This window comes from Chiloscyllium plagiosum, chromosome 23 (genome assembly GCF_004010195.1).
Source record: "Chiloscyllium plagiosum isolate BGI_BamShark_2017 chromosome 23, ASM401019v2, whole genome shotgun sequence".
NCBI lineage: Eukaryota > Metazoa > Chordata > Chondrichthyes > Orectolobiformes > Hemiscylliidae > Chiloscyllium > Chiloscyllium plagiosum.
This window is the reverse complement of record NC_057732.1, coordinates 32491945-32514557: the sequence shown is the minus strand read 5'-3', so window position 1 is coordinate 32514557 and position 22613 is coordinate 32491945. Positions and strand designations below refer to the sequence as shown.

The 22613-nt window shown below is 39.9% G+C and overlaps 1 protein-coding gene across 1 annotated transcript in view; it reads left to right on the top strand.

Annotated features, from left to right (window-relative positions):
* Positions 1-22613, top strand: part of reln (reelin) — a 387698-nt gene that overhangs the window by 106735 nt on the left and 258350 nt on the right. Inside the window, exon 4 of the mRNA XM_043713852.1 lies at positions 6654-6724. Coding sequence (XP_043569787.1) covers positions 6654-6724 — 71 coding nt within the window. The remainder of the gene's footprint in view (positions 1-6653; positions 6725-22613) is intronic.

Sequence of the window (22613 nt, the reverse complement as noted above, 5' to 3'; positions counted from 1 at the left end):
GCACCTTTCCACAATCTGTTTCCCCATCTGTTTCTCCACATCTCTGCTGCTATTGGGGGGCCTCTAGTAAACACCCAACAAGGTGACTGCACCTTTCCTATTTCTGACTTCAGCCCATACTACCTCCAGAGGCAGATCCCCCTCAAACTTCCTTTCTGCATTTCTAATTAGCAATGCCACCCCTCCTCCTTTTTTCCCACCCTCCCTAATTTTACTGAAACACCTGTAACCAGGAACCTCCAACCGCCATTCCTGTCCCACATCTATCCACGTTTCCGTGATGGCCACAACATCGTAGTCCCAGGTACCGATCCACGCCTTAAGTTCACCTACCTTATTTCTGATACTCCTTGCGTTGATGTATACGCACTTGAGCCCGTCTCTGTGTCCGCAAGTAGTCCCTGTCAGTGCTACCTTCTCCACAGCCTCCCTACAGTCTTGGGCATCCTGACAAACAGCTAACCTACTTGCTGGACTACAAGTCCGGATCCCATCCCCCTGCCAAATTAGTTTAAACCCCCCCGAAGAGTGCTAGCAAACCACTCTCCTTCTCAAACCACTCTCCTTCTCCTTCTCAACCTCTCCCCCTGCTGAGGTATGGCGACCCTCAGGTTAAACCACCAACAGTTGTCTCTGTCTAATGAAAGTGCAGCCCCATGGTCTGGTAAGACATGTGCAATTTTACCTTTACCTTTTACTTAAATATTGGCAATCTTCTTTCAATTCTTATCATGCCAGGTGTAGAATATACACAATATCACAGCTTTAGAGCTGGAGCAAGTAATCTGAATGCTACCTTCCAAGCCAGGATCAGCTGAAAAGTCTAGTAATAGACTTATTGAGTTACAACATTACCTTGAGTTTAACCATATCAGATTATAACTATTGGCTCATTTCTCTTGACAGTAGGTTTTTGTAATGATTCTGCTGTTATCATTTACATCTCCTTTGGACCCACCTTTTGTTTTCTTCTCCAGTTACTATCTCATTTTGTCTTACACCATCAGCTTTTATGTCTTCAATTTGTCCTGGCTATCAATGCGACAGAAATTTTTTTCTGTTCTCTCCTCACCTCGGTAATTCTTAGCGCTACTGAAAATAGATAACTGACCTCAAGTGTTGGTTCTATTTTTCTCTCCCTATAGATGCTATTAGACCTGCTAGGTATTTCCAGCATTTTCTGTTTTTAGGTAGAGTCCATTTGATTTAGATGAATGTAATCTAGTATCTGAGCCAGATTTCCCACACTAAAACAGTACATCATCTAGGCAAATATCTGTTATGTTAAACTGAAGCACCATCTGTTTGTTTTTGTTAGACAGGTGAGTGCAAAAGATTTGATAGCATTGTTTGAAGGGAGATGCCCCAATGTTCTCAATCAACACCTTCAAAAACTAATTAACTGATCTTTCATCATCTCTTCTCTGTTTTTCATAAGGTATCATGTAAATGCAAATTTATTCTTTTCATAGATCTTTAGCAATTTAATCAGACCACTATTTTGGAATCACATTGTCTAAGCATAGTATAATACAAATGTGGCATAAGTGCTGACTGATTTGATTTTGCAATGTTATACTGCCAGCCGAAAGTAGGACCAATGTAATCCTTTAATTTTCACATCACAATTCAAATGTAAAATTGAGTATTAGCATGTGGATTGATAAAAGGGTATAACAATGACAGACAAGAAAGCACGCGCAATATTAACGCTTTTCTTTTACAGCCATTGTTCTATAATTTGAAATTGAGATAATCAGTATTTACTGAAGTAAAGGTCTGATCTTTGCTGCATGTTATGATATTTCTGGATGTAGCTATGATATCTAAAGTTGCAAGTTCTGAAGTGGATTAGAGAGACTGTGAGCTGATTAAAGCACAAGTTGATGACCACAACTTTAATCAGCTCACAAACGCCTATCAGAGAGAACAGCCTACAGATTCAGTTACTGCAGCCATTAGTACAGAACTGTACGACAATCCATCGATGTCTATAACAGGACTGATAAATATAATGTTAGAATTCTCTTAAAGGCTATCAGAATTTAAGGCTATTTCTGTAATGAAAAGATATTTGGCAACTTTTTTCATTATTTAGAGATACATGATTAGAAGATATAAGTTATACTAAAAGCTATACTTTTGTAAATTCTCCACACAATCTTCACTATTTCTTGTCACTTTAGTAATACAGTATGAGGCAAAAGTGGGACTTTTTGTCCGTTGTGACTCAGGGATCATTTGTAACTCAAACGGAAATCAACTCTCAGCTCCATTGTCAAAAGGCTGCTGATTCTTAAAGGAACTTGGCTGATCTTGAGATTCTTCCAAAATCAATCTATTCCAGCATGTGCAAAAGTCAAGAATGCCTTAAAATTCCAGTATTCTGACTGTGTAAAAAAACACAGGAGTCAAGAGACAATGTTTCTGATCAAATTTTCCAAATTGTCCCTAATATGAATGTGTTTGCAAATCCCAAAGCACTTTAATGTTTTATCTCCAGTATGAAGTCAGTTAGTGCCTTAGTAATTCAAATTCTTTTTACTGAAAATTTATGAATCTTTTCTTTTTTATACTACTTTATAAAAATATAAATGATTCCTGAAGAAGGGCTTATGCCCGAAATGTCGATTCTCCTGTTCCCTGGATGCTGCATGACCTGCTGCGCTTTTCCAGCAACACATTTTCAGTTTATAAAAATATAGGTGAGTGGTGCAGGCACCATCAAGGATTTTAAAAAACTGGAGGAGATGAGAAGAAACAGTATTTGTACAAAGGCAGTCCCTTTCCACAGCAACATATGCTTCTTATTTGTTGATTCAACATTTGGTTTTGATAAAACTCAAATACTACTCAAACTGATTGCCAAATATTGAAAGGTAGATGAATAAAACATAAGTGGAAAGGATACTTTCTGTTTGCAAAAATAAACTAAAAGCACAAGTTTTGTTATCAAAATGTCATATTTTTACTTTTTCATATGACAGATTACATTTATCCACACTGTCTGTCCCTAGCATCATGACACATATTAAGTGCAAATTTGTTCAATGTATGTCTGACTAACATACATACATTGTCGTACACTTTGCAGAATTTGATTGAGGCTCAGAATTCCCACTGTCTGTCACTATGGAGATCTGTTTTGGTAAATACACAGATAGGAATTATTTTCTTTCCTCAATTTTCCAAATGATATGCTCACTGTAATATCTATCACTATTAATCAGTTAATTGTTCATATCTATGAATCTAGCCAGCATAAATAACCAGATTGACCATCCTAAAGTATTATATTTTTGTAATTACTTAACAGCTCTTTAAGAAGTTAGTATTTGTGAATGTTTTGACAAATAGTGCATGGAGATATGATCAACAGTTATTTATTAATGATAGCTCACAGTGGTTCCTATATTGAGCAATATCTAATGATTTTGCATAGTTGTACTGAAGATTCTCTTCATACTGTTAGTATTTTTAATATATATTCTGTATAAATATTAGAGCCTGGATATTGATGGATGGCGTATGTCTGGGATAGGGAAATGGAGCATTGGCTTTGAAACCCACAAATTTGTGATTTCTAGTCTCCATTTCCAATTGGGCAGGAAACTGTTTAAACCAAGACCAAGTAGATTCTATCCCAAAACTCAAGGATTTTGTAATGTAGGGTTAGAGTTGTCTTGTGGTCTTATCAGGGGAACCTCATAAGTCTGAGAAATGCTTGAAATTCTACTGAACAACATGTAGCATTGTGAAAGCTCTACTTTCTCCTTAAGTTATTCCAGCCTCCTTTTAGCTGTTGTACTGCTCAACGCTTAGAAATCCTGGTTGCCAACTGTAAAGCTAACAAAATGGGTTACAGCCTCATTAAAATTAAGTTGTCAACCTGTCTCCTGTGAGTGGGTTGGCTCCCTATCTCCTGCCCTGTCTGTATGAAACCTGAAAGTGAGTCAGATTGAAGGTCAAAACTCAGACTTTTAAAGTTTCATCTGTACTTAGTGCTGTATCAAGTTGTACCTGGAGTACCAGGAGAAAGTGAGGACTGCAGATGCTGGAGATCAGTCGAGAGTGTGGTGCTGGAAAAGCACAGCAGGTCCGGCAGCATCCAAGGAGCAGAATAACTGAAGTTTTGGGCATAAGCCCTTCACCAGGAATGAAGCCTCATTCCTGGTGAAGGGCTTATGCCCAAAATGTTGATTCTCCTGCACCTCGGATGCTGCCTGACCTGCTGTGCTTTTCCAGCACAACACTCTCGACTCTGTACCGAGAGTACTTCAGAGAAGATTCACTGGCTGTTTTCTGGGATGAAGATGCTGCCTTCTTAGGAAAAGTTAAGCAGGTTTGGCCCATGTTCATTGGAGTTTGAAAAAATGAGAGATGATCTTATTGAAACATATAAGATTTTGATGTGACCTGACAGGATGGATACTGAGGGCATGTTTCCCATCATGGGAATCTAGATCTAGAGCACATTTTAAAATTAAAGTTTTCCCATGTAAGATGGAGATGAAGAGGATTTCTTCTGTTAGAGTGTCATTTGTCTTTGGAATGCCTTTTCACAGACAGCAATGGAGCTGTGTCATTTGTAAGGAATATATATTTACATTTAAGAACAACGTGAGCATTTGAAATGTATGGAACTGTTCAGACAGTTTCCGGATTGAAAAGCGTTTGCTATTTAGTTTTACCAAAGAATGAAGCCAACAGCTTCATATGTGCCATAAGCCAGCAGTTATGTGTCGAAGAATCAAATAGCTTCAGAGAAAAAGCAAGCAGAGCTTTCTAGGAGGTGTTTATGGCCTTTAGTTATTAGAAAACCTGGAAAGACTACAGGTGCCTCTATGCTAATGGTTGCTGAGCAACCTTTTCAGGATTTGAAATGTTCTGGTTTAAACTACCTAAGAAAGCCCTGAGGCTGAAAATCTCTCTCTCCTAAAATTCTTTTCTCAGTAGAAGTTCCTAAGAACCTGATAAAGTTTCAAAATACAATATTTCTGACTACCGGGTAAAATGTAGAGAACTGGACTGTCATCAGTTGCCAAAGACTCTAGTCCAAGTTGACGCCAATCTAGTTTGTTTTCAATCAGAACTGGAGTTTGTCCATTTAGTTTATGACCATCAGCAGTTCAATTAGACCATGAGAAATCATCAGATCCTACTGCTCATTTTCAGGGTGTGGTCCTCGTGGCTGTTTTACCCTTTGTCTTTGTTTTTAAACCACCATCTCTGCAGAAACTTTTTTTTTTGTGTTGTGTGAGGTGGTTGTGTTTGGGTTAGGGGAAAGGAATTTTAATTCCAGATCAGAGCTTGTGTTTGCAATTTGTTTTAGGAAAAAATCTTACTTGTAATGGATTAAATGAATTATTTTGAGCACATTGAAGAAGCATGGTTAAAAAAAACTCTTTTATTTTGGACAGTTGCACAAGAAAAAAGCAATTGGTGATTTTGGTGACTTGAACAACACATCCGTATTCATGATGCAACTGATAATATAATAGGGCTAGATCTCCAGTGGATTCCTCCCATCACTGTCATAACATATTAAACACACTCAAAGTGATGTGAAATATGTTTTTGATCAATGAGACAATCAAAGGTTGGGGTCTGGTGGCAGTGAAAGGGGGTGGGGAAATGGATGGATTAACGTAGCAAAGTGGATTTAAAGTTACTGTCAAATCAACCATGATGTTACTGGATGGCAGAGAAGGCTCAAGAGACAAATGGCCTCCTTCTCCTTGTATCTCTCACTGTTCTTATGATTCTTAAATGTGTACATGCCTGTTGTTAACAACTATTTCTTTAATGTCACATTTCCATCATTGTAGTTTGTTCATTGGATCAGAGTTTAAAATGACAGCAAATTTGAATCGAATCAGTAGGGAATGTTCAAAGAAAAGCATAAATTACTCTGGAAATCATTAGACATGTGCAAACTCTGAGTCACATTCAGCCTGTTAGACTTCTCAATGTTGGATTAAATCTCTACAGGAATTCACTGCTTGATGTGCCAAATAATATGATTTTAGACAATTCCTGTCTTATCAGTTGGCAGTATCCAGTCTAGAAAAGAAATATTTAATTTCATTGAAACCGCCTTGTTCAGTAGAAACAAAGTCTGGCAGGAATCAGGTCTACTTTGTATTACTATTAATTTTATGTGTTTGTTTTGTGTGTGATAATTTTAAATCATGTGGAGAAATTGGCCTCTCTCAAACTTGCCTCAAAAACAATTTAAGTCAAGTGTGAAAAAACGAAAACAGTTTTTTAAATGCCTTGCTTTTCTTCAAGGGTGAAATTTTGTACAATTGACTACAAAATATAAGGGACATTGCAGGGGTTGGGGAAACATGAGCTTTGGATATTGTATCTACTATGCTATTTGTGGGCATAATGAAGCTGCCACCATCCTCTTTCCCTGCCTGGGGCTAAGGGCCTACTTAGTTTAAATTAGGTTTGAGATCTAGAGGTACTCTCCCAATTTCCCAACTCCAGACAAGATTGAGTGGAATTTAATGGAGTATCCAACATTAGCCATTTTAGAACCATTATCTTAAACAGCAGGTACCATTGTTACATTTTGATTTACTCTGCTGGCCTAAGAAATATTGGACAAGGTTACTTATACATTTTCTTCCATCTTATTTTACAAGGGCCACAGCTACTCAAAGAGGTCAGATCATATTCAAGGATGCCCTGGTTCAACAACTGTGTGAGCAAGGAGGTAAGGAAATGCCATCATTTCTCCTGTTTTATTTCCAAGCAGCATTGTCTATATTGTATATCCACAGCCTATGGAATTTCTGCACCTTGTTTTGCTGAAAAATCCTTGTGATTATTTTCTTCAATTATCTAGGAGAAACTTTCAATTTTATTTATACTGTTGATTTTACAAGTCTTTTCTTGTGATGTTTCTCAACTGATCTTTGGTATTATAATCTTATTGGTTGGGTGGGATCCACAGGTATCAGTTATCATCCAGCATTTGTTAGGGTGGTTCATCACACTCGAACTTTAGGAGAGACGGACTAATCCATTAAAGGAAACATCACAACAGAATTTTCTCAATTCCAGTCCATACATTTCCATGAGACATCAATGATGGTCAAAAGCAGGAAGTATGGCTCATTTTCTCATTCCATAGCCAGTTATGATACTACCCTAGATTAGCTCATCACTGTCTTAGAATTGACCAACATCTTCCTGCCCTGTGTGGCTGGACTGTTGAATACCAAATTATTAAAGGAGCAGTCTGCAATTATTTTTAGAAGCATTTCTGGTTTGCTTGAAACCAAATTGTTGTATAATGGATCCTCACCTCAGTCACCTTGGTGAAAGATACATCAAATAAATTTACTGCCCACGTCCTCCTTTTAGGTTGAGATGTGAAAGGTCTGACTGGTTGAGTGCGATGAATAACAACCATTTGGTAATTCAATGAGAAGAGGCTCTTGTCTTAAACGGTAGTTTATCGCCAATAGCAATCAGATGTAGGTCATGTTGATAAGATAGACATTGTTACTAAGACATTGAGGGAGATCTCAGAATTGGGTCTAACTCCTTTGAGGCCCTTATGGCATCAACATATCAGGTACTCTGAATGCACTCTTCAGCATTAATTCTTTCAGAGCCCTACATCTACATAAAATATCTCCCTCCAAGCTTTTGTCCCATCATTAATATTTGTACATTTTTGGATATAATTGCATTTATGACTGCATCGCCTCCTGCAAAGTCTCTGATTTCACAAATGCCGGTTGTTTGGACATTTCATTATTATGCCAGAATATGTTCTCCTCCTTGAAGACAAGTATATTTCTAGGTTGAAGATTGCTGATTCTGCTACTGTTCTTGTAAGTCTGTAAAGCTGGATCCCTTAACCTTTAATTTCTTAGATTTCCTTTGCAGAGGACTTTCCTACTAAAACTGAGAAATGCTCCATCACAATCTCTAAAAGATCTTTAATCTTTTGAAAGTCATTTGAGGATGGTGACTGTGTTGTTGAAACTGGTGCTTTCTTTTTTGCATTATCCTGGATTTCTGAAGCAGACAATTCCTTTTTGACAGTATCCCTAATCTCTGAACCAATCAGTTTTTTGGAACAGTATTCTGGATCTACAAACCAGACAATTTCTTTTTGATAATATCCTGGATCTCTGGACCAGGTAATTTCTTTTTGACCATGTTGTTAACCTGTGAACTATGCACCACACCTATAATCTGTGTGATTGCACTGTTGTAGGCTGCAAATAGTTTTTCTTCTGCTATAGTACACTATCTGATAACGTAGTGAGAATTGCCTCCTTTGCAAACTTAAAATTTGGAAGAGGTCCATGGATATAAATGCCTTCTTGCCAAAACTCTTGGCTTGGATCACCTATTTATCCTCCGAATTCCTTTGGTTTTTCTTGTAAGATGGGAAGACAAATGATGAGTTTATACTATGAATCTACATGGACACAGACAGTTTAAATGAATGGGCATACAAGTGGCAGATGGAATATACATGAGAAAATATGAGGTTATGAACTTTGGCAGGAAGAATAGAGCTTAATGTTATTTAAATGAAGAAAGAATGTAGAAAGCTGCAGCACAGAGAGATTTGGGGATCCTTGTGCACAAATCGTAAGAAGTTAGCATCCAAGTTCAGCAGGTAATTGGAAAGGCAAATAGAATGTTGCCTTTTATTTCTAAGGAAATGGAATATAAGAATGAGCAAGTCTTCCTAAAACTATATAAAGTACCGGTCAGACCATACCTACAATATAGTATAGATCCCCTTTTTTGGCAGACTTGAGGACCAAAGGCCATAATCTCAGAGTAAGTGGTGGCCAAAGTAAAACATAGATGAGGAGGAATTTCTTCTCCAAGGGTAAAGAATTTGTGGAATTCTTTACCACAGAGGGTTGTAGAGGATTTGTTATTAAGTATTTTAAGGCTGGGGTAGACTGATTTTTAGTTATAGAATCGAAAATCACAGAGAAAGAAACAGGAAGGTGGTGTTGCAGATAAGCTTGTTTCTCTAGCAATATTATTTCTGCTGCCAAGTTTTCTAAGTGTGAATACTAATTTGAATTGCTTTAAAAGATCTCAGTCCTATGGTACAACAATACTGCTATTGCATGCTGACACTGCATGCAATAAAAATGGAGCATTCCCACTTTATGCAAATAAAATGTGGGATTCCCACTTTATACAAATAAAATGGATGAGTCTGTCCTTTTGGCAAATACAGTTGCTGATATCTGCCATTTGGGGGCCTAATAATTGGTTCCCCTTTTCTTTAATGGCTTTATGAAATAAATCCCACTACCTGTGTCTTTAAAGATGATCACCTTCTCCCGAAGACTTTTCTGAATATATCCCACTAAAGTCCTGGGCAGTGTTGCTGAACAACAAGTCTCTGGGGTGCAGGTTCATAATTCCTTGAAAGTGGAGTCACAGCGAGATAGAATAGTGGACTTCAGTAGGGCATTTGATATGGTTCCACACGGTAGGCTATTGCACAAAATATGGAATTTTGGGTTTGAAGGTGATTTAGTTCAGAAATTGGCTAGCTGAAAGAAGACAGAGGGTGGTGGTTGATGGGAAATGTTCATCCTGGAGCTCAGTTACCAGTGGTGTACGACAAGGATCTGTTTTGGGGCCACTGCTGTTTGTCGTTTTTATAAATGATCCGGATGAGGGCATAGAAGAATGGGTTAGTAAATTTGCGGATGACATCACGGTAGGCAGAGGTGTGGATAGTGCCAAAGGATGTTGTGGGTTACAGAGGGACATAGATAAGATGCAGAGCTGGGCTGAGAAGTGGCACCTGGAGGTTAATGCAGAAAAGTGTGAATAGTTCACTTCGGAAGAAGTAACAGAAATGCAGAGTACTGGGTTAATGGTAAAATTCTTGGCAGTATAGATGAATAGAGAGATCTCTATGTCCAGGTGCATAAATCCCTGAAAGTTGCTACGATTGATAGGGTTGTGTTGCCGTTTATTGGTAAGGGGATTGAGGTTCAGACCTTGAGATCATGCTTCAACTGTACAAGACATTAGTAAGACTGCACCTGGACTATTGTGTACAGTTCTGGTCACTGCATTACAGGAAGGAGGTGGAAGCTTTGGAAAGGGTTCAGAGATTTGTTATCTGGTATGGAAGGAAGGTCTTACCAGGAAAGGCTGAGGGAACTGAGGCTGTTATCATTGGAGAGAAGAAGGTTGAGAGGTGACTTAATCGAGACGTACAAGATAATTAGAGGGTAGATAGGGTGGACAGTAAGAGCCTTTTCTTCACATGGTGAAGGCTAACATAGCTTTAGATTGAGGGGTGATAGATTTAGGACAAGTATTAGGGGTAGTTTCTTCACTGAGTAGTAGGGGCATGGAACGGGCTCCCTGCAACAGTAGTAAACTCACCAAAGTTAAGGGCATTTAAATGGGCATTGGACATACATATGAATAATAATGAAATGGTGTAGGTTAGATGGGCATCAGATTACTTTCACAGGTCGGTGCAACATCAAGGGTTGAAGGGCCTGTACTGCACTGTAACATTCTATTTTAAGTATAGCTATTAGTGAAAGGTAGTGGGAAATTCCAGGCATGGAGCCACATCTGAGCAAAGATTACTACTTAAGGAGGAAGAAGCAGAGAATTGGTGAGTAAATGATTCAGGAACATAGAATATAGAACAATACAGTGCAGAACAGGCCCTTCAGCCCTCAATGTTGTGCTGACCTGTGAACTCATCGAGGATCATCCCCCTACATGATCCCATCATCAACCATGTGCTTATCCAAGGATTGTTTAAATCTCCCTAATGTGACTGAGTTAACTACATTGGCAGGCAGGGCATTTTACACCCTTACCACTCTCTGAGTAAAGAACCTGCCTCTGACATCTGTCTTAAATCTATCACCGCCCAATTTGTAGTTAAACCCCCTCGTGCAAGCTGACATCATCATCCTAGGAAAAAGACTTTCTCCGTGTACCCTATCTAATCCTCTGATCATCTTAGCCTTCTTCTTTTCAATGAGAACAGACCCAAGCCTCTCAGCCTTTCCTCAAAAGACCTTCCCTCCAGACCAGGCAACATCCTGGTAAGTCTCCTCTGCACTTTTTCCACTGTTTCCACGTATTTTCCTCTAATGGAGTGATGAGAACTGTACATAACATTCCAAATGCGGCCGCATTGTGTAGTTGCAGCATGACACTACGGCTTCGGAGCTCAATTCTTCGACCAATAAAACCTAATACATTGTTTGCCTTAATAGCATTATCAACCAGGGTGCAACTTTCAGGGATCTATGTACATGGACACCCAAGATCCCTCTGCACATTGACACTACAAAGAATCTTTCCATTGACCTAGTATTGTGCCTTCCTGTTATTCTTCCCAAAGTGAATCACCTCATATTTAGCTGCATTGAACTCCACTTGCCACCTCTTAGCCCAATTCTGCAGTTTATCCAAGTCCCTCTGCAACCTGCAACATTCTTCCACACTGTCCACTACTTCACCAACTTTAGTGTCATCTGCAAATTTACTAACCCATCCACCTATGCCTCCGTCTACGTCATTTATAAAAATTACAAACAGCAGTGGTCTCAAAACAGATCCTTGTGACACACCAGTAGTAACTGGACTCCAGGCTGAATATTTTCCATCAACCACCACTCGCTGCCTTCTTTCAGAAAGCCAGTTTCTAATCCAAATGGTTAAATCACCCTCAATCCCATGTCTCTGCATTTTCTCCAACAGTCTACCATGTGGAACCTTATCAAAAGCTTTACTGAAATCCATGTACACCAAGTCAACCGTCCTACCCTCATCCACATGCTTGGTCACCTTCTCAAAAAACACAATGAGGTTTGTGAGACATGACCTGCCCTTGACAAAACCATGTTGACTATCTGAAGTCAAGTTGTTACCTGCTAGATGATTATAAATCCTATCTCTTATAATCCTTTCCAAAACATTTCCTACAACAGACGTAAGGCTTACTGGTCTGTAATTACCTGGGTCATCTCTACTGCCCTTCTTGAACAAGGGCACAACATTTGCAATCCTCCAGTCCTCTGGTACTAAACCCGAAAACAATGACAACTCAAATATCAAAGCCAAAGGCTCTGCTATCATCTCCCTAGCTTCCCAGAGAATTCTTGGATAAATCCCATTCAGCCCAGGGGACTTGTCTACTTTCAATCCTTCTAGAATTGATAACACCTCTTCCTTTCGAGTCTCATAGCTCGTATCTCATTCTTCTCCTCTAAATATTATCCTTTTCTTGAGTGAAAACCGTTCAGAAATATTCTGTGATTTCCACAGGGCCCACACACAACTTCCCACTTCTGTCTTTGACTGGTCCTATTCCTACCCTAGTCATCCTTTTATTCCTCACATACCTACAGAAAGCTTTAGGGTTCTCCTTTATTCTACCTGCTAAAGACTGGTCATGTCCTCTCTTTGCTCTTCTTAATTCTCTCTTTAAATCCTTCCTAGTTAATTTGTAACTGTCCATCGCTTCATCTGAACCATCTCATCTCATCGTCACATAAGCCTCCTTCTTCAGCTGAACAAGAGATGCAAGTTCTGTAGTAAACCCTTACCTTATACTTCCTCCCTGTCAAACAGGCACATACCTATCAAGGATACACAATATCTGTTCCTTAAATCAGCTCCACATTTCAATTGTCCCCATCCCCTGCATTTTACTACCCCATTCTATGCATCCTAAGTCTTGTCTAATCGCATTATAATTGCCCTTGCCCCATCGATAACTCTTGCCCTGTGGCATGTACCTATCCCTTTCCATTGTTAAACTAAATGTAACTGAATTATGGTCACTCTGTCCAAAGTGCTTACCTACCACTAAATCAAACACCTGGCCTGGTTCATTACCAAGTGTGGCCTCCCCTCTTGTTGGCCCTTCGACATACTGTGTCAGGAAACCCTCCTGTACACATTGGACAAAAACTGATCCATCCAATGTACTAGAATTATAGCATTTCCAGCCGATATTGGGAAAGTTAAAATCCCCGATAACGACCACCCTGTTTCTTTCACTCCTGCCCAGAATCATCTTACCAATACTTTCTTCCACCTCCCTGGAACTCTGCGGAGGCCTATAAAAAAACCCCAGCAGTGTGACTTCTCCTGTCCTGTTTCTAACCTCAGCCCATACTTCCTCAGTAGACGAGTCCTCATCAAAAGTTCTTCCAGCCACCTTTATATTATCCTTGACTAACAAAGCCACACCTCCCCCTCTTAGAGTCAGAGAGTCATAAAGATGTACAGCATGGACACAGACCCTTTGGCCCAACCCGTCCATGCCAACCAGATATCCCAACCCAATCTAGTCCCACCTGCCAGCACCCGACCCATATCCCTCCAAACCCTTCCTATTCTATACCCATCCAAATGCCTCTTAAATGTTGCAATTGTACCAGCCTCCACCACATCCTCTGACAGCTCATTCCATACATGTACCACCCTCTGCATGAAAAAGTTGCCCCTTAGGTTTCTTTTATATCTTGCCCCTCTCATCCTAAACTTATGCCCTCTAGTTTTGGACTCCCTGACCCCAGGGAAAAGACTTTATCTATTTATCCTATCCATGCCCCTCATAATTTTGTAAACCTCTAGAAGGTGACCCCTCAGCCTCCGACGCTCCAGGGAAAACAGCCCCAGCCTGTTCAGCCTCTCCCTGTAGCTCAGATCCCCCAACCCCAGCAACATCCTTTTAAATCTTTTCTGAACCCTTTCAAGTTTCACAACATCCTTCCGGTAGGAAGGAGACCAGAATTGCACGCAATATTCCACCAGTGGCCTAACCAATGTCCTGTACAGCTGCAACATGACCTCCCAACTCCTGTATTCAATACTCTGACCAATAAAGGAAAGCATACCAAACTCCTTCATCACTATCCCATCTACCTGCGACTCCACTTTCAAGGAGCTATGAACCTGCACTCCAAGGTCTCTTTGTTCAGCAACCCTAGGACCTTACCATTAAGTGTATAAGTCCTGCTAAGATTTGCTTTCCCAAAATGCAGTACCTCGCATTCATCTGAATTAAACTCCATCTGCCACTTCTCAGCCCATTCTTCTCTTTTACTGCCTTGCCTGTTCTTAATGAAAAATTTAAACACTGGAACCTACAACATCCATTCCTGACCCTGCTCTATTCATGTCTCCGAAATGGCTACAACCTCGAAGTCCCAGGTACCTATCCATGCTGCAAGCTCATCTACCTTATTTCGGATACTTCTGGCGTTGAAGTAGACACACTTCAAACCAGCTTGCTGTCTGTCAGCACATGACCGTGAAGAAGCTGAAATGATCATCCTGAAGCTTTTTCCTTGAAGTTAATCATTAATCATAAATAAATACAGTTGGCTTTGCCCGGATGTAGACAGTGCTGTAAAATGGCTGAGTAAGTACTTGGATCTATCATTAAGGAGATGACAAACACAAAAGAAACTCTTGATTACTCAGTTATTTCTTTAAATGTTCGTGTTCTTCAACTACAGCAATCTAGACACTTGGCAATAATACAGCAATCAGTAAATGACCTTTCAATGATTAATTATTTAATGCAACCGAGTTAAAAGGTTATTAGTTCCTTTATCTCATTGCAAAGTAAAAACTTAGCTCAGCTGCAAATTGTTATTTTGTATTTGGTTGAAATTTAAGTACATCATCAGAACTCCCTTTTACAAGCCAGCAGGGCTCATTTGTGCCAGGTTTTCAATACTGACTTGTGCTCCTTTCCAATATTTTACCTAAAAGTACCACGTCAGAAGTGGAATTACCTAAAACTCTATGCAAATTATTTCTGGGTTAGGCACTTAGGAAAATATCTCACAATTGTTAAGCATTTAGTGATCTTATCGTAATTTTTCTGCAAAACAGAACAAACTTGTGGTCAGCCTTACCACCGTTAGCTCTGTAAGCATTAACCAGATTCATACTGAATAAAGCTATAGTATTAACAAGTATGTGACTTAAAAGCTGCCAAACAAGTGTTATCCACTGATATTACATTCAGAATGTATTTGTGAACTGTTCAGGCTTCATTCTATTTTAAAATATTCAATCCCCATTTCTGTCCTTCTTGTTATATAAACAGAAAAAAAGCTATCTAACTTTCTTTAAACATGTTCCTTTCATTTTCATCCACCATGACCTTCTTTCTCAATAACCATTTACCCTTCTCCCAATAAAGGAAAGCAGAGGAATAGTTATATTGAACCAGTAATATAGAGGTCCAGGCTAATATTTTCAGGAAAACAAAACAAAGAACAGCATGTACTGGAAATCTGAAACAAAAGCAGAAATTGCTGAAGAAACTCAACAGGTCTGGCAGCATCTGTGGAAAGAAAGCAGAGTTCATGTTTTGGGTCCAGTGACCCTTTTTTCTGAATGGTTCTGAAGAAGGATCATTGGATCCAAAACATTAACTCTGCTTTCTCTCCAAGATGTTGCTGGACCTGCTGAGTTTCTCCAACAATTTTTGTTTTTGTGTTACTATTCTAGGGACATGGGTTTGAATCCCACCATGGCAAATTGTGAAATTGGAATTCAGTAATAAATCTAAACTTAAATGCTAGTCTACTGGTGACCATGAAAACATTATGATTGACATAAAAACCCATCCCTGGTTCACTAATGCCTTTCTTTTAGGGGAGCAAAACCTGCCAATTTTACCTAGCCCTCTAAAAAGAGGCCTAGTGAAGCCCTAGAAAATCATTCAGTTATATCTAAGTGCTTCAAAATCTAATAAAAGCAATGAAACCAGGCAGACCACCCACATTGATCAGGGCAATGGAAATGACAGCAGCAAATTCAGCCCTGTTAACCCTGTATGATGCTCCTTACTAACGTGGGGTTTTGTGCCAATATAAGAAGAGCTGATGCACAAACTAGTCAAGCAGTACCTTGAATTAGGCATACTCATGGCATCATACATTACAACGATTCAGATACCTGCCACTGAAGGAGGCAGGAAGGGAGGAGTTGCCTTTGCAGTCCTTAATGTTGAATCAAGACCCCACAAAGTTTCATGATGTCAGGTCAGACGTGGACAAGGAAACTTCCTACTGAGTACCACCTAGAGCATCCTCCTTCTGATAACAAATCTTTTCTTCTTGTCAAACATCATATTAAATGCATTGAGGGTAACAAGGAAACAAAATGTGGGAATATCTGTGTCCATCACCAAGAGTAGCCTGGTAGCCTACTATGACCTATTTTGCCAAGACCTAAAGGATGTAGACTGGGTCAGCAGCAGATAGTAATGCAAGCATGTAGAGGAAAAACGTACATGACTGGAACATGACCAATTTACTTGTAATGGATGCAGCTGTCCATGAAAGTATCAGCATGAGCTGCACAATCCTCATGGAGATAAAATACTAGGATACACTCCAACATATTGTGTGTCCATACCACTGAATGGGATCAGTTTCAAACATTCAACAACTCGAGACTGAGCATTCTTGAGATGGGGGGCCACCAATAGCAAAGGCTGCATTTAACCACAATCTGAGACTTTTTGGCTCAGTAATTGAAATTTTAATCCAAGGTACTGTCAAGTGGCACATACTCAGCAATAGCCTGCTCACTGACTCTCAGTTTGGGTTCTGCCAGGCTGCATTACAGCTTTAGTTCAAAAATTAGCAAAGTAGTTGAACTTGAAAAGGGAAGTGATAGTGATTTCTCCTGATAGCAGGGCATCATTTGACTCAGTGTGACATGAAGGAGAGCCAGTCAAGCTAGAGTCAATAGTAATCAGGAGAAAGCTCTACATTGGTTGGAGTCACACCTGGTACATAAGAAAATGATTGTGATTGTTAAGAGGTCAGTCATCTCCGCTCCAGGACATCCAGGAGAATAGTGTTCTGTGCCCAACCATCTCCATCTGCTTCGTCGCTAACCATCCCCCACCAAGATCAGAGGTGGAGATGAACATTGAGTAATTATCAATGTTTAGCGCCATTCGCACTTCCTCAGATACTGAAGCAATACCAGATGCAGGCAGAACCTGGCTCAGGCTGATAACTTGATGTTCAGATGCATTATGATCACTGAATTTCCCATGTTCAACATCCTGGAGGTTATCACTGACCAGAAACTGAACTGGACTAATCAAATAAATACAGTAGTTATAAGAGCAGGTCATTATGGAATTCTGTGATGAGGAATTCAACTCCTGACTCCGCACAGACTAACCACCAGGAATAAGTCAAGATTGTGATGGGCTACTGTTCACTTGCCTGGATGAGTACAGCTCAAACAACACCATCCAGGATGAAGCTGTGCCCTTCATTGACAACCTATCTAAAACCTTCAACATCAATTTCCTCTACCACTGACCACAATGGCAAGAGTGTGTACCATCTACAAGATGTGCTACTTCAATCACCAAAGAACACTCTGAGTATCCCCCTCTTTGAGTTTCTCCCTCCCAAAGGCCCTCACTCTCTAACCCACACCCCATCTATACTCCCTTAAACCTGTCTCTTGACGTGCTCTCTCTCCACCTTGCCAGAAAACTGTCTGGTTATGATTAGATGATTAGATTCCCTACAATGTGGAAACAGGCCCTTCGGCCCAACAAGTCCACACTGACCCTCCGAAGAGTAACCCACCCAAACCCACTTCCCTCTGACTAATGCACCTAACACTATGGGCAATTCAAGATGGCCAGTTCACCTGACCTGCACATCTTTAGCATGTGGGAGGAAACTGGAGCACCCAGGAGAAACCCACGCAGACACAGGGAGAATGTGCAAACTGCACATTATCTTTTAGTATGATTGCATGGAAACAAGCTTAGTGACATCAGCAACCCTAGTGTGTAATTACATGCAGACCCAAATGGCTTTGATTTTACCTGCTGTTGTTTGTTACATGACATTAAAGATTGAAAGATCTTGCTAAAGAACCACCTACACCAGTAACAATTGCTGTAATAAAATATTGTCTCTATATTTGGTCTCCTCATTGAGACAATGTAACATTACACCAAATTTTTGAGAAGGAATGTTGCAAACTGCTAAACTAATTTGAGACAAATGAAGACATAATTGCTAAGTTCTTTCAACCTTGTGCAAGACCACTTAAAATTCAAATTTTAACATTTGTTCATTGAAAACTAGCAGTCAATTTTCAAGCTGACTGATACTGTTTGCCTCTGGCATGATGTTTGTACTTCGAAGAAAAGAGTGTCAAATTGTTGGTGGGTTGGAATAATCATTCTCCTCACTGTTAAGGAAGTGGCAGGGTAAAGAATAAAGAATCTTTCTTAAATTGAGATGATGTGGAATGCTTGCTGATGCAACAGACAATCTCACTCATCCTGCAGTAATAAGCCACTTGAAGTTTAAACTGCATCTTTTGGTTGAGTTTCTTATCTGAAAGACATGTGCTGGATAATCTGCAGGTTCTGGCACATGGTTGGCCCAACCACTGGCCCTCATATATGAACTGAGATCTTTTAACAAAAAGCAGGAAACTAGAATTTCCTTGAACATCTGACTGTCAAAGGAGAAGGCAATGATTTCTGTAACGTTTACTCTTAATTTGACAGATGGTAGGTGGTAACATTGCAGTTTTCAATATGTGTTACCAAATATGTAGAATTGATAAATCTACCCACTTTAACCTTATTAGCCATGTAATTATGACAGAATGTTATTAATTGACCATGATGTTAATAGATGTAAGTATACCCTCAGTTAGTTCACAGGTGGAGATTTGAAGGAAAATATATGCCAAAATTAAAGGAAAAATGAAAGAGTGGTTCAGGATTTATCCAATTAAAAAAATGCAATAATAAACTGTAAATTATAGGAGCAGAAGTAGGCCATTTGTCCCATTGGTTCTGTTCTGCCAATCATTCAATGAAACCGTGGTTGATTTGATAATCCTCAAGGCTGAGAGTGTGGTGCTGGAAAAGCACAGCAGGTCAGGCAGCATCTGAGGCGCAGGAGAATTGATGTTTCGGGCATAAGCCCTTCATCAGGAAAATCCATTTTCCAAATGAAGGGCTTATGCCTGAAACGTCTATGCTCTTGCTCCTCGGATGCTGCCTGACCTGCTGTATTTTTCCAGCACCAGACTCTCGACTCTGATCTCCAGCATCTGCAGTCCTCACTTTTGCCTCTGAGATTGTGCTGTCTGGTCTTAGCCTCTCCCACAAAGGGAAACACCTTCTCAGCATCTACTCTGTCAAGCTGCACAAGAATCCTATATGTTTCAATAAGGTCACTTCTCATTCTTCTAAATTCCAATCAATGCAGGCTCAACCTACTCAATATCTCCTCATAAGAAAATCATCCATGTCCAAGGTCAACTTAGTGAACATTCTCTGGACTGCTTCCAATCCCAGTATATCTTTCCTTACACAAGGGGACAAAACTTCACGGTATTTTAGATATTGTCCAACTAGTGCCTCCTGTAGTTTTATACAGACTTCCAAATGTTTATATACTCTATTCTCTTTGGAATAAGGGCTAGCATTCCCTATTATCAGGTGAACTTGAATGCTAGCATTTTATGATTCATGCATGAAGGCCATCAAAGTTCTCTGTGCTGCAGCTTTCTGCAGTCTTATGCAATTTAACTAATATTCAGCTCCTCTATTCTTGCCGTCAAAATACATAACCTCATATTTTCCAAAATCATATTCCATTTGCCAAGCTTTTACCCTCTCATTTAACCTATCTATATTCCTGTGTAGACTGTGTTATCTTCACCAAATGTCTTCCCGTCTATGTTTTGCATCGTCCTCAAACTTGGCTATAGTACATTTACTTCTCTTGTCCAAGTCAATAACATACATTGCAAATAATTATGATCCCAGCACTGATACCCGTGGCACTCCATAGTTACAGGTTTCCATCCTAAATATGCCCCCTTAGAATTATAGAATCATACAATCCAGAAGAGGCCCTTCAGTCTATTGAGTCTGTACCATTATTAGAAACACTACTATCTACACTAATCCCACTTTACCATATTAAGTCCATACCCTGAAGGTTATGACACATCAAGTGCTCATCCAAGTACTTTTTAAATGTCGTAAGGTTACCCACCACAACTATCCTACCAGGCATGCACACCAGACCTCCACCACTATCTGGGTGAAAATAAGATCCTCAAATTCCCCCGAAACCTCCTCCCTTTCACTTTAGAAGTGTGCCGACTTGTTCTTGACTCTTTGATTAGGGGGAGCTAGGCTTTCTATTGGACCCTTTCCATGACCTTTATAATCTTACATTCTCTGCTCCAAAATAAACAACCTGAGCTTATTCAGCATCTCTTCACTTGAAATGCTCCATCTCAAGTAACATTCAGCCTGACCAAAGTTCTGTACAGCTCCAACATAATCTCTCTGTTCTTATAAGAATCTTCTTAACTACCTTATTAACCTACCCAGCCACTTTGACAAATCTCAGGATAAGCTCCCCAAGATCTCTCTGAGCTTCCTAGTGTCCTGCCAGTCATCGAGTACTCCTTTGTCTTGTTGCTTCTCTTGCAATGCACCAACTCATATTTATCAGAGTTAAATTCTATCTGCCACTGACCTATCCATCTGACCAATCCATTTATATCCTCCTATAACCTAAGATTTTCCTCCTCACTTCCAACTATCCAGCCAATCTGAAGACAGCTTTGATGTGGTTGTCACAAAAGTATAGGAAATTTGGTCTCACTCAAGAGAGCTGCAAAGACAAGCGAATAATACAGAAACAATTCTGGTGGCAGAGAGTTAGAAGTTAAATGTTATCAGCGTGTAAGTGGAATCTGATTGCAGAAGATGTTGCCATGGAACAGCACATGGATAATATATGGAAGGGATATGGAATGTTGCTTGAGACACACCAGAAGTGATCATATGCACACAGGTAGAAAAGCACTTCAATATAAAGTGAAAGCATTGTAACAAGAGTGAAGTTGTGAGTTCTCCCAAAAGTAGACACAGGAGCTAGAATTCCTAATTTTCCAATTCTGCCCAAGTATACTATTCCAACCAAACCCACTGCTACAACCACAACTTCCTATATTTGGGGCTCCGTTGCTTTGCTCCTTTTGTACCTGTTATATGTCTCTCTTTTCCTCTTTTTCCAGTTCTGAATATTCATAGACATCCAGGCTTCTCTGGGCTGTCACTTTACTTTTCAGCCTAAAGGAAACATGTTGAACTGAAATCTCCGCAGTACCTTTTTGAACACCTCTCATTGTTCTGTTGTTGATTTACCCTCAAGTAACTTCCCAATCTATTTTGGTCAGATCCTGCCTTATTTTTATAAAATCTGCCTTACTCCAATCCAAAACCTTTTATTTGCAAACTAGTTTTCTCCTTTTCCAGAAAAAAACACACAATGTTGTTGTTGCTGTCATGAAAATGCTCCCCTACTGTCACCGCAAACATCTATCCATCTTCATTTCCTAGAATTAGGTCCAGCACTGTACCATCCCTTTGAGGATCATCTACATGTTCATATAAGAAATTCTCCTGCGTATGTTTCAAGAAGTCTGCTCCCTCGAAACTCTTTCTACTATGATTATCCAAACTAACACTGGAGTAGTTGAAATCCTCTAATATAATTATCCTGTTATTATTTTTAAACGCCTTGGTGAATTGACTACATATCTGCTCCTGTGTTACCTGCTGTTTGGGGGCCTATAATACACCCTATTAGTGTGACTGCCTCCTTTTTATTCTTAAATTTTGCCCACAAAGCTTTATTTGACAACCCTTCCAAGATGTCATACCTCCTTACTCAGCAACTGACTCCTTAATTGATAATATGACACCACCACCACTTCTGCTCCCTCCACCATCCTGCACAAAGATCCTATATCCTGGATCATTGAGTTGTTTGTCTTGTTCCACCCACAACTATGTCTCTGTGATGGCAATAACATTACAGTTCCACATATCAGTCCATGCCCTTAACTCATCTGTCTTACTGTTTATATGCCTAGAATTAAATAAAGACCATCCAGCCTTGCCTTATTCTCTTGAGACACAACATGGCTGAATTCACTCTGCATTGGTTCCTTTTCTAGGTAATGCTGTGTTGCTACTAAACTAATGCACTATGTCCTCTTCCCCTGCTGAGCTAGTTTAAACTTCTTCCAACAACACTAGGATATTAGTCCCACTCTGTTTCAGGTGCAGACTGTCCTGCTTATAGAGGTCTCAATGATCCAGGAATCTATCCCAACCCTGTCTTATTTTAGTTAGCCAAACTTCTATCCAAGCTAATATATTACCCAACACTGTGGACTCGTAGCTTATTAATAAGACCATAAGACATAGGAGCGGAAGTAAGGCCATTCGTCCCATCGAGTCCACTCCGCCATTCAATCATGGCTGATGGGCATTTCAACTCCACTTACCCGCATTCTCCCTGTAGCCCTTAATTCCTTGTGACATCAAGAATTTATCAATTTCTGCCTTGAAGACATTTAGCGTCCCATCCTGCACTGCACTCTGTGGCAATGAATTCCACAGGCCCACCACTCTCTGGCTGAAGAAATGTCTCCGCATTTCTGTTCTGAATTTACCCCCTCTAATTCTAAGGCTGTGTCCACAGGTCCTAGTCTCC